The sequence below is a fragment of the Chaetodon auriga genome, chromosome 20 (assembly GCF_051107435.1).
Source record: "Chaetodon auriga isolate fChaAug3 chromosome 20, fChaAug3.hap1, whole genome shotgun sequence".
NCBI classification, from domain to species: domain Eukaryota; kingdom Metazoa; phylum Chordata; class Actinopteri; order Chaetodontiformes; family Chaetodontidae; genus Chaetodon; species Chaetodon auriga.
Window position 1 is genome coordinate 3,029,840 of NC_135093.1, and position 12,634 is coordinate 3,042,473.

The window sequence follows — 12,634 nt, forward strand, 5'->3', positions numbered from 1 at the left end:
CGAGCTGTGCAACTTGAATGATTTCAAGCTTCGTGTGCGTCACCAGCTCTAAAGTTAACATCAGTGAAGAGAGAGGATGTGAAGTGCAGCCAAGAGCAACTGACATCAGGTGTGTGCACAAAGACGCCAGTTCATGCGTTATTTCAGTGCAAGTTCCAGTTTATTTATAGGAATATTTACAGACAGAGAGAGAAATTAAAAAGTGACTCTTTATAAACCTGCTGCTGCCTTCTTTCTGCTCAGCGCACTCGTAAAGTCCTTGAACGCCAGCAGTGTTGTTCCAGCACACAAACGCTGTAGAGTAGCCATTACTTCTCATTAGTGTTGTGGAGAGTTCATTAGTGCTGAGGTCTCCATGTGCACTCAGTGTTACCCAGGAGAACAACCCGACTCACGCAGGTACTCACAGGAGAGTGGAGCGATGCGGGATTGAAAGTAAAAGTGTTAGTCTTTGTTGGACCTAGCCGTTTGTGTCCTGAGTAAATCTGAAGGAAATTTGAGTGAAATTTCATGAAACACTGAAATTTGATCTGATGCTGGATTTGTCTCTGTGTTAACCTCCTGAGGAAACCAAGGTTTGCTGTTAGGACACAAAAAAAAAAAGAAGAAAAACAGATGAGATCAGAGTTTGAGGTTAACAAAAAGGACAAGAGCCAGAGCTAGCGATTAGAATCTTAACGCGATGGACCTCAGCACAGCGTGTGTGTGTGCGGATGTGTTGAAGAATAAACATGTGTGAGCTCATGCGAAGGGGTGATCGCTCGCATTGCTGCTGGCCAACAGTTTGTGGTTTTCGAACAACATCCCAGCACCATTAACCACAACGCAGCATCTTCCTACACACTGACACGAACAAGAAACCTGCTAACCATGTCCTCTGTTTTTCAAAATACAGGAAATAATTCGCTGGTTAGGAGCCAAAGTAGGTCCTCTGACTGGGACAAAAAACAACATATTGTTTGTGAAATCTTGAAACATTGAAATAACATCCGCTGCAATCAGAAATCAGAGGCAGAACTTAAATAACTGCCGCTTGAGCTCTTGCGGTGATGCAACGTTACACCAACATCAGCGAAGTCGGTGCACAGTTTCATCGTTTCCTTCTTCACCGCATGATAAATCACACAAGAAAAATATACATCTTAGTGTTTCTGAACGACAGAAACCTTCAAACATTCATTTTTGACTTTTTCTGTAGTGTACTTGTGGTTGTAGGCGGTCCAGATCATCCCATGTCACATGTGAGTTGTCTTTGTAGCTGGATATTAGTTGACTAGAGGACGTGCCACTGCGGAGTGAGTAAGAGAGGAAAGGTGTGGGGTAGCACTCGCATATAACTCGCATATAATTCATATTTAGTGTGGTGGTGGAGGATTATATATACTGATTTACAGACACTCCAATTTGAAGTTGTTGAATAATAGAGTACATGTTGCATTAGCCTTACACACTTGCAAAATACCTGTCTGTACACAACTTTAAATATTTTTACACAGAGTGATATAGGAACATACATACAGAATAGAATAATTGGGAGTCATTAAAGCCCTCTTCGATCGAATGGTCAAGTATCTCCGTACGGCCTTATTGTACACTTCAGGATGGAGCTCCTTAAAGGATAAATCCAGTTTATCTGAACTGGGTTCAGTTATGATAACACTGTAATCACCAAGTTAATCTCTGAGTGAGGAGGCGTCGCTGAAAAGAAGTCTGATGGAGGAGAAACACGAGCAGTCAGATGATCCCGACATGAAGGTGGTGAAGATGATTAACGGGGTAGGAAATTAGAAAATCTCAATTCTGCCTTATAGAATTGTTTATTTTTCAGATTGGTTTGAACTTTGCCCTTTTTTCTTGTGAAACTCTGAGCAGTTTTCAGGGTTTCCCCCAGAGGAACTGGTTTGTGGAGGTGGTAGGTACTTTTTTCCAATTTCAGCCGCAGGTTGAGTTCTTCTCTAATTAAACTCTGTTTAATCATGACATGCAAACAGCACAGAGCTGCTGATAATGGTGCAGTTGTTGAGTGTCTAACCTTAAACTAACTTCAGCCTGCAGGCTCTGCTGGATAAAACTGAGCCCTTCTCCAACACTGCAGCTTGCTTTTCCAGTTAATTACCTGAACACCAAATGATGAGCTCGGACGATCGATCTCACCCGCTGAGCTGAATCAAACAGGTCCTGATGCATCAGCTGACCAGCTGAAATCTGTTCTGTTACTCAGCTCGCTCCTTAAATACGTGGCCTCTGCTTGTTTCGTATTTTATAAAAATGCATTAAATTCGTCGGATGTTCGTGGTTGCAACAGCAAAATTTTGCAGCAAATTCAGTTCGTTCCCATGACAGTGACCCGCTGCACGATTTGAAGGAACGCGTTAGAAAAGGTTGATGTAAATGGCAAAATATAAAAAAAAGAACTTCCTCTATTTTGCAAAAACCTTTCAGGCTGACTTAAGGTGAGGAGTTAAAGGGATGGAAACACCATGAACCTTTAACCTTCCCTGAAAGGAAGAAGCTGTTCTGGCTAATTAGCTGTGTTGCACCATCCAGTTTTTAACTTCCTCTTTTTGAGTAAAAACTACCCCACGAAAGTAATTCTGAGATAGAAGTCAGTGGTTCAGTGGTGTTTCAGATAAACTGATATCATGTTGGCAGCAGACCTAAGCTAAGTAGCTAACAAGCTATATGGTGTACAATGGTGAACAAAATGGAAGGAAGAAGTCACAGCATGGAGAAGCTGTAGTTGGTGACTAGCGCTAGCCTGGCTGGCTAGCATGTTAGCTCACCAGCAGCGGCAGTTCAGCAGCTTGTCTTCTTTTTTAGCAGTGTTGCTGCTGATTTCAGCAATTAGCTCGGTGACAGTGTTATCATAACCAACATAACCAGCATCCACAGCCACTAAAGTGAGGTCCAAGTGGTAATAAACCATGTTATCCTTTAATCTGATATTTCTTGACCCCGCCATTGGAAAATACTTTTTTTTTTTTTTTTCTTTTTTAACCTTCATTGGAAAATCATAGCCTGGAACAAAGCCTCCAGAGCTTTAGAGATTCAGTGTGTTGCTCAAGAGTACTTCATGTGGGTTGAAGTTACCCAACGCGAGGACGTGAAACCGTTGTCCTACATCATCCTGCTGCCACAATCACTGTCAAATGTGCTCTAATCTACCACATTTCATCTCTCCTGTAGCTTCAACTCAAATTCATGGGTGGGTGCGCGTAGGGACATCCCCACATTACAAACAGCACATGTAGCTGAAAGCCTCGTATTAGCTGACATCAGTGTAACTTCGTTTTTTCAATTTTCTTTTTTTCAAAAAGAAGTTCAAGTCCCACAGGCAGATCTCGGGTTAAGATTCCACCTGTGATTAAAAACTAAACCCACGTATCAAAATAAGATTATCGTCGTTGCTGAAACCCTGCAGAGATAACTTAGCTGATCGGAGATGATGTTTGTGGTATCAGATCTCCGAGATAGAAACAGAGTGCACTAAAAAGCCTGCCGCTTCTTCCTCAAAGCGGGTCAGAAGTCTTGATCTCATGCAGCCAGCTGTGTGTGGTCTTTCTTTTTTGTTGGGTGGTCTGGGCAGTCGTGACATCAAACTGTTTTGAAGGTCAGATCTTTAGGAAGACCGATGAGAATCCCAGTTGGTAATTTAAAGTCTTTGTACAGAAAAGAATCCCGTTCGGCGGGATTTTGATCTTCGACTCCTTATTTACAGAAGTGTGCAAGCACGTGGGAGAGACACCGGCATGAGACACGTGGTGTCTTAACATTTGCAAAAATATATCTTCATATTTTTTGCCTTACAGATCGACAATATAAATAGTAAATCATACATGGAAAATATATATGGGGACTGAAAACGGATACATCGTATAGGCTATGCTAACGTAAAGTGCTAAAATACTTAGATTTTTTTTGAACAGGCCGCAAGCATAAAGGTATATTCTGACAAAAAACTTCCCTCCGCTCGTCGAGAAGACAGATCAGCGCCCCGCCCTGCAGGGCATCATCACAACTCTGCTTGGGGAAAACCGCCTTCATCCGAACATGCTTTCACATTCATGTTCTCCAGCTTTGTCAGTAGCTGAAATGTGAGACTGGAATGTTTCATACTTTCTTAACTGCTGTGGAAACTTCCTGCTTTTAGAGAAGTGAAAGCGAACTGGCACCAAACCCTGATCGACAGAATTCCTTCACCCTTACTTCAGCTTCAGAAGCTCAAATGACTAATCGACATCCCGCTTGACTTCTGTCAGATCGTTTCAATAAACCACCTTCTACCAGATCGCTGTCCTTGGCACTTACTGCGCAGAATCCTCCAAAATATACCGTAGTGTGTGTGTGTGTGTGTGTGTGTGTGTGTGTGTGTGTGTGTGTGTGAGAGAGATAGAAAATGTCCAAGCAGGTGTACAGTAAAGCTAAGTGGTGAGAATAGTCTGCTTAAAAAAGACGCCTCGGGTCTCCCTGATCATTGGCTGATGAACGCTGAGCCGTTGTGACATGCAGAGCCCCTGAACCCTCCAGCCTGCCTCTCGCACCTCGTCTTTGGCTTACTTTGCTAAATCAAAGTGTACTAGACTGTGAAGCGGTGAACAAGACGACGTCTGAAACTGTCCGAAAAACCACACGAGACTCACGACAAAGCAGCAGCAACCAGAGCCGGTGACTATACAGGCGGAGCTGTCCTAAGGTGGGCCAGTGAAGGACTCTGCATGTGGACTCTCAAATCCAACAGACCCCCATTTAAGTACGTCCCCCTGCATCCCATTTTGCATCCCTTCCTACAGATTACCTCACGGCGGCTCGCCTGCGATTCTACTTTTGACTTCCCGTGTGGCCCGGTCGGCCGATCGCTTACGTAACCTATAAGATGTGTGCGGGCTGGTTGCCATGGCAATCAGATCTTGCTGTTCTCCAGGTGGGAGTCGATGTGCTTGATGAGGGCATCGTCAGGGTAACCGACGGGGAAAATCAGCTGGCAGAGGGGGCAGCTTCGCATGTCGCTCTCCTCGGTCTCCATCCAGAGCTGCAGAGCAACACACACACATGATTACACATCAGGATAAATCACATGAGGTCCTCAACACCAACACCTTCACTGGATCCTATTAGTCATCCTGTGGGAGGCATGACATCACCACTTGTGAGTGCTCACAACAGGGTTTTACTATGAAGTACCCTGATTTGTAGTAAATCCAAACGCTCACCCAGGCCCTGATTCATCATGCGATCCAGTTCAGCTCAGAGAGAAGACCAACTGGAGCAATTATTTGCTTTCAGACTCGAGAAGTTCGGTGTCAGTTTCACGAGCTTACTCAACAACAACAACAACAAAAGAGTTCCTGTGAAACCGCCTCCTCGAGCGACGCACAGAAGCCTTTTCTGATCTGACTCCGTGTCCGCGGGGAAACATCATTTCTCAGCGCCGCTGTTGAAATCATCTGTTTTCTAACCTGACAAGTCAAAGTTTAGGCACAAAAAACAACCTCATTAGAACTAAGTGAACATCCTTCACTCAGGTTAGGGAACCATCATCAGGGCGTAGCCGCATCGACCAGCGTCTTGACGTCACGCTGCTTCCTCCTTTGCCAACAGTGGACAACAGAGGACGCCAACAGCTGCTAGACGGCTTCGTCTCTTTAATGTGAACACGTGATGTTTTTAAGCATTCTCTGAAACAACTCATGCTGCATTTTTATTTGCGAGGATAGTCTTGCTTAGATTAAAGAAGCCTGAAAATACACCTCCTGCAGCAACACCTCTAAAGCCGTCTTATTTCTGTTTGTTTCACTTAGAGTCAGACTGGGAGCACTTCTTGACGAACTTGACGTACTTCTGCGTGCAGCAAAGAAGTAGTTCCAACACTCATGAACTCACTCTAAAGCCACTCTGTGCATGCCGTGTAAAAAAAGAGAGTGTTATTTAGTTGGCATTAGAGATCTTCCCCTTGGACAGTGCCAGCTCTTTCCCCCTTTATGCTAAGCTGGCTGTAAATCATCTAGACCTCAGCTCTGCACATCAGTTTGATATCAAAGTTCTCATCTCACCCTTGCAAGGAAAGTACATAGCTGCATTTCTGTTGCACAATTACTTTAAAGGAACTACGATGAGGCACAGCAGAAGCCTTCTGACGATTTTAACATTCAGTGTGAAAAAGCTGCACTCAGTGGAAAGAGTCATGGGGTTAAATTCAGCGTATTTTCTGTGAACCAGCTCGGTACTTCAATTGCAACAACATGACACGGGACACTGAGCTTTCACTGCTGCATTTTCATGGTTTCAAAATCACTCAAACGTGCAGCTGGCACATACTCTTCATGCTTCATGCTTGAAAACAGACGTTTGAACTCACGTTGATTGATGGCCAGGACTGAGCATGCTCTGCGGACATGTACGCCGGCTGCGGGTGGCAGCTCAGGGTGTTTGACCTCTGAGGGATGGGGAAGGCGGAGCAGGATGCTGGGCCTCGCATGACGCCGCTGGGCACCGGAGCAGAGAGCACGCCCAGCGTCCGCGGTGGGCTGATGGGGTGCGGGCAGGTCCACTCCTCCTCGTCCTCAGAGGACTGTGGGGGCTGGGGGGCCGGTGTGGAAGGAGGAGGGGGCTCAAAATGCAGGTGGGCCACCTCAGACAGTGGGAACGGCATCTCTCTTGAGTGGCGCATGGAGCTCTCCCCGAGGCCCCCGTCTCCTCCTGCGCCGCCTTGATGGGGAGACGGGGAGCCTCTGTGCTGCAGTCCACCGTGAGGAGAGCCCACGTGTTGGGGCTGCTGTTTTGTGTAGCCCTCGATGTAGGGCCGGGGCTTAGGCAGGGTGGAGACGGGGTCCAGGGAGAAGCGGGGCGGGCACTGGTAAGCCGAGGGGTCGGCAACCTCAGAGTAACTGCGTCGGCCCTGGAAGCTGGCCCTCAGGTGCTGGGTGGGCGGCCGGCACGAGTAAGAGGCTGGACCGTCGTTGACGTCCAGCAGGGGCGAGCGGCGGTGCATGTCAGGGGAGAGGCGCTGCAGCACCGGGGAACGTCTCTGTTGGATTGGGGAGTGGTGTGGCGGAGGCGGGACCGGAGAATGGCGCTGTGAGATGGGCGAGTGGCGCTGAGACACTGGAGAGTGGCGCTGGTGGTGGATGGGAGAGTGACGCTGGACTGAGGGAACAAAACACACTCGTCAGAACACATTTGGAAAGAAAACCTTACTGCACTGCCTGGCCAATAGTATGTGGACACATGCACTTTGGTCTGTTCATCATGGTCTGAACTACAGCTACAGCATGCAGTGATATTTCATCCAGCACCTATGAGATGAACTTGAATGCAAACTGTAAGCCATGCCAATGCACTTGTGGCCAAATGAGAACAGATCTCTGCAGCCGAATCTGGTAGAAATCCCTCACAGAAGAGCTGCTCTAATGTTCTGCTGTCCACATACTTTTGGCAGCTCTTCACATTTCCAGTACAAGCAGAAGAAAATGGTTCACCACTTCTTCGTTCCATGTGTCTTCTAATTGATTGACATTTCATTTGCTTCTATGCATTTTACCAGACGACGTTTCATGCATTTCCTGCAAGCACCCGGGCGTTCAGTGAATGGAAATGGTCCTCTGTGTATTCATAAAAAGTCAGCCCTGTAGTCACTACTTCAGCTCCACTTCCCATATCAAAGAGGAAACATCATTTATGGCCGGTTGGTTGCGGTGTTAAAAGGGTGGGGGTGTTTGTGCTCTAAAACTCTCTCTGAGCCTCCGAACGAGGAGGAAACACTCAAACGGGACTCTTCAGTTCATGCTTACTCTTATAGATTAACACCCTGGAGAATTTTTACGGCTCCACACAAATTCACGAAAACCATTTGTTTTGTTGTTAAAGATAGCCGAGAGGCCTTCGCACCGCTTGAACGATCCTCCGAGTAATTAAGCAGAGGTGCCATTCACGTCACATTTTCGAGATCAATGTGACACGGCGTGACCTTAGGGAAACGTCAGATGCAGTTTGGGGGGTTTCTGCGTTCGTCCCACTGTTAGCTGCGTAAAAATGCGTTATTCACAGATTTACACAATAGTTTTCCAGTTTGTACGACCTACAGCTCAGTAAAGGCGATGCATGTGGTGCCTTCTGGTTTGTGGTGGGGGCAGATGCACAGTTGTGAGACATGATGTGTGTGTGTGTGTGTGTGTGTGTGTGTGTGTGTGTGTGCTCGTGCAGGAAGAGAAAGGTGTTGCTACCGTTTAGCACTTGTTAGTTTTACCTTAAAAAGTATCTGCTTTCATTTCCATCTTACGTTTAAGCGAGAAAACTGAAGGAACAAATCACAACCAGAAGTTCTGTTTCTACGCCGTCGGAACGACACAGCGCATGAATTTAAGTTCATTTATTTTATTTATATTACACTTAATTTTACAATGTACCAGCATGTTAAACGTACAAAAATGTGTGAATGTGGTTGTCAGCTGATGTTTTCCTCTTTTAGTAAGTTTCTCACTGGTGGAACCTGACGGCTATAAGAATATTTACTCAAATACAGGACCTAAACACAAGTTTGAGGTATTTGTACTTTAATCTCATGCTACTTTATACTTCCACTACATGTGAGAAGTGAAAATATAGCAAAATCTTATATTTTATTGTCAATTGTACTTTTATCTAATCGGCTATCATTAGTTACAAACATGTGATGAGCTTGTAAAATAGGTTGCAGTATTATATTAAACTAACTGTTTGATAATCTTTAGTACATTCACTCAAGTAGCATTTCGAAGTAGTATTTTTACCATGTTTTATTGCTACTTTTACTCACTAATCGTGAACTGTGGCCCTGGACTTCCACAGTTCTGACACACAGTATTGTCCGTGGGTTCTGCTCACGGGCACGCGGGTGGGTGTGGACGCTAACCTGGACTGGCCTGCTCCTGCGAGGCTTTCCTCAGGATCTCCGTCTGCTTGGAGCTCAGCGCTTGGAGGCGTCCCAGCTCCTCTGTTAACTCTGTGTAGGCCAGAGCCAGATTCACCCTGGAGGACGGGAAGCAATTATGTAATTATCAGAATCAGTGTCATTCCAGAATATTGTAATGTTGCTGGAACGTTAATGTATTACAACCACAAACACTGTAATCTCTGTCCAATCATCAGCACGTACAGCACTGATGGGAGTTAATCAAAGGCTTCCTTTAATATTGTAAGATGCAGGAAATTACAGCTGAAGTGCATCACAAGCCCACACTGATCTTCATCTCCCTCTTTAAAGTGAATGAGCTCTGCAGCACCGCCTCACAAATCAGGCTGGCTAACTGAGAGGCTTATAGGCTTATATTTTTAGAGTGCAAGTCGCAGCGCATAATTGAAGTGCATAAAATCACACCATTTCATGCAAGATGTGTCATGACTCTCTCAGGGGCCGTACTGACAGAGCAACTCTATTTCAAGAAGCGTGAGCGAGGATGGTTGGCTCACACGCTTCTGCAACGAGCTGACGTGGTCCCAGCTCGTTAGCTTGAGTCTGATCTGAATCCCACAGCATAAATTACTGCGAGGTATGGAGCGGTGTACATCTCTGAGCATCAATCTGATCCCGATAAAGGGTGATTTCACTGTCAATGGTTAAAAGAGAGATCATCACAATAGAAGCAGGAAAGTGATTAGTCACTCGAATCTGATAGCAGGCTGCTTATTGCCAATGTCTACCCAACTTTTTATAAACTCCCCGAGTCTTGACCTGAAATCTACTCATTCCAGCACCGTCAGTGATAGATTAGACTCTTAACTGTAAGATGGGCGAGATGTGAAACCTAGAAATCTAACTTGAAATCTGTTCCGATAAGCGCTTCACCCTGCCAGTGTGAGTCAAGGCCTGCCAGGTTCGCTGACTTTCATAGATGCAACAACAAATGGCACCAAACTCCGACCACCTTTGGATCCAAGCTGCGGACTCTCGTGCCTTCACCAGCCCTCGTGCCTTCCTGTCCTACATTTCTGTCTCCGTACAGAGCATTTTCATTTCCTGTAAACACATTTCTGATCTTTTAAATTGCACTTTGACCTTTTCATGCCGTTTTTAGTGTATTATAGGGAAACATTTGAACTGCCATGCTGCACAAATTGCCTTGATTTTAGGGCACAGAAGCTTTTATTTTTCTGCTCACATCAATCATCATCACTATAACTGAATTCATAACAGGTTGAAAGGAAAAGAAACCGCCTCACATGGGCAAACAGATAACTTGAGCGCCTGCCGCTCTTGATGAACGGAAACATACCAATGAAAAGAGCACCAGATTCATGCCTGACTCAGATCTGATAAAGCACCTCTGATAACCAATTTAACCTGCCTGTCGATGTGACTCAGCTCATTCCTGCATCGAGATGGTGGCAGATAAAAAAATGACAAACAACACATATGCATGTCCTGGGGATTTCTTCTGCAGAAGCAGGAATAGATATGAACTTCCACTGCAACGCCAGCACCCAAAAAGACAAACACAGTATATATCCTGCCTACAAAGCACAGATAACACGCTGTCTGATTAAAAATATGAGCCCCTGCACACCCGCGCACTAACTCCATTGAGCCTTCACACTGGTGTGTGTTCGCCCGCGATGCATTAGAGGAACACTGCAGATTTCTTTGTGCTAATTACAGATTCTTATCCTGCACCTCTTTACGCTTTACGGACATCCACAAAGACACAAAACCGTGCTGTGTAAAAGCCTCAAAACAATTTAAAATAAAACTTCCATTTCAAGGAAGTTCATGGTTTAAAAAAAACAAACTGAGTAAGTCATAGCTTCCACTGGTTGGTTGGGTGTTGCGACTGGCCCACCTAGTTTTCCACCCATCTGCTGTGAGTCAGTCGGGGATCAAACCCCCTTTCATCTCCCACCTTTCAGCGAGCATCACTGTGGTGTGAGTTGGTGGAGCCATTCAGGGTCATCTGTGATTAAAATGCATGCGCTCCATATGTGTGGCTTTTGCTAAGAGCCTGCAAGCAAATAGAACATTCAGTGCCTCAGTGGGGAAATGACAATCATCAGGTTACTTACTGGCTGCGCATTCAAAGTAAATCCTTCTCTCAGCCTCTCAGGCGACTCTCAGCTGCAGCTCTGCACTGACTTCTTTCCAATCGCTGAATTTCGTGACACTTTAGATTCATGCACGTCTTCCTTTTCACACGTGCGCTATCTCACTTTCCAATTTTTGTGTTTTGACAATCAGTGTTCGGGCTGCAACGCCTCTCTCTCATGGTCCCATGTAGGAAAGCAGATGTGTGAACACCTGCACACGAACCTGACGAGGCTTCTCGATCGCTGCCCGTTTGTCTGTGAAACCAGGTCTCTTTGTTTTTGTCGCTGTATGTCTAAAAATACTCTGCACATTTGCTTCATTTTGTTTCCTTTTCTTTGCTTACGCATGTCTAAGTGCATGCACATACTGTACAATGTACAGTAGCGCGTGGGAGGGGTGTGATAATGCCGATGCGGCATTGATGAAAGATTTGTGCCACTGAATCGATCATGTGCGAGCGTGTATACTGTGTACGTGTGTGTGGGAGACGCAGCGTGGGCTGAAATCTGACCTTTGATCTCATCTGACGTGTAAAAGAAAGAGTCGTCGCTGCAGCGGCCCGTACGATTTCAGCGCCTCTTTGTTTAAATGTTCTGTTTAAAGCTCCTCAGTCGCTCACACCGACAGCGTGGCCTCGGGAGGGAACACTGACATTGAGCACACGGAGGTCTGCGCGGCGGTAATGGATATTCTTCTTAACTTGCCGACGTGTGGTCGTGTTTTCTGGAGGAAGTGATTCACACGGAACCCGGCAGTTACTGTCTGATGAGGGTTTGACCTCTGAGGTCGACGGCCGATGTTTTGGGCCAAAACTTCCTCATCATGCAGCTTTCTGTGCAGTCCAGTTAGCAGCTTGACTTTCAAACTCGTGACAACAGCTCAACATGTTGGCTAATCGTTATGAGCAGATTCCAATAATAAAAAGCTAAACATCATCAGACAGTAGCACATAGCATTTCAGCCGATGCTTTTGGCCTTTTGCGCTTTACGCTGTTTACCTGCATGCAACCGACGCCCGCTCAAACGTGATTGGTCAATAGTTCTCGGACTACAAATGGACGACAAACATTAACCGCTGTGCTCGTCATGTGCAGATGTCTGCTGACGGAGATGAAGATATTCCTGGTCTTAAAAGAAATGCACAACCTGCACGCCTGCAGCCTCGTGGAGGAACAGATGGGGGCTTTTCACACTCTGCAGACCACACCCTGACACCCTCTATGTGCATGAAGTACAGAGAGGTGTCAAACTGTTCTCACACCGAGCACCAAACTTTCGGCTACCGGCGAACTAAAAGTGTTTTTTGGGGGGCTAATCATCACTTAAAATGTAAAAAAAATAGATTTCCAGGAGCTGCATTGATGGTTTTAAAAGCCAATTTTCTAAATACTTCTTTGAATTTCAACAAGAAATGGGAATTCCACTTCACTTCAAATCATCATGTTGTGATTTATTGGAAACAGCTCTCACTCTCTGAAAGCTGAGGAGGGATTAGTCAGTCGCTCTGTGTGGTGGCGAGGGGGCGTCCTACCAGGTGACTTGTGGTTGGTGAGGGAAGCTCTTTCACGCATCGTCAGTTAT

At 45.7% G+C, this 12,634-nt stretch overlaps 1 protein-coding gene across 1 annotated transcript in view; it reads right to left on the reverse strand.

Moving 5' to 3' along the window:
- Positions 1-2,995: 2,995 nt before the first annotated feature.
- tbkbp1 (TBK1 binding protein 1) overlaps positions 2,996-12,634 on the reverse strand; it is a 48,372-nt gene continuing 38,733 nt past the window's right edge. Inside the window, exons 8-10 of the mRNA XM_076760707.1 lie at positions 8,888-9,003; positions 6,356-7,143; positions 2,996-5,029 (exon numbers count right to left, since the gene is read on the reverse strand). Coding sequence (XP_076616822.1) covers positions 4,901-5,029; positions 6,356-7,143; positions 8,888-9,003 — 1,033 coding nt within the window. The 3' untranslated portion in view covers positions 2,996-4,900. The remainder of the gene's footprint in view (positions 5,030-6,355; positions 7,144-8,887; positions 9,004-12,634) is intronic.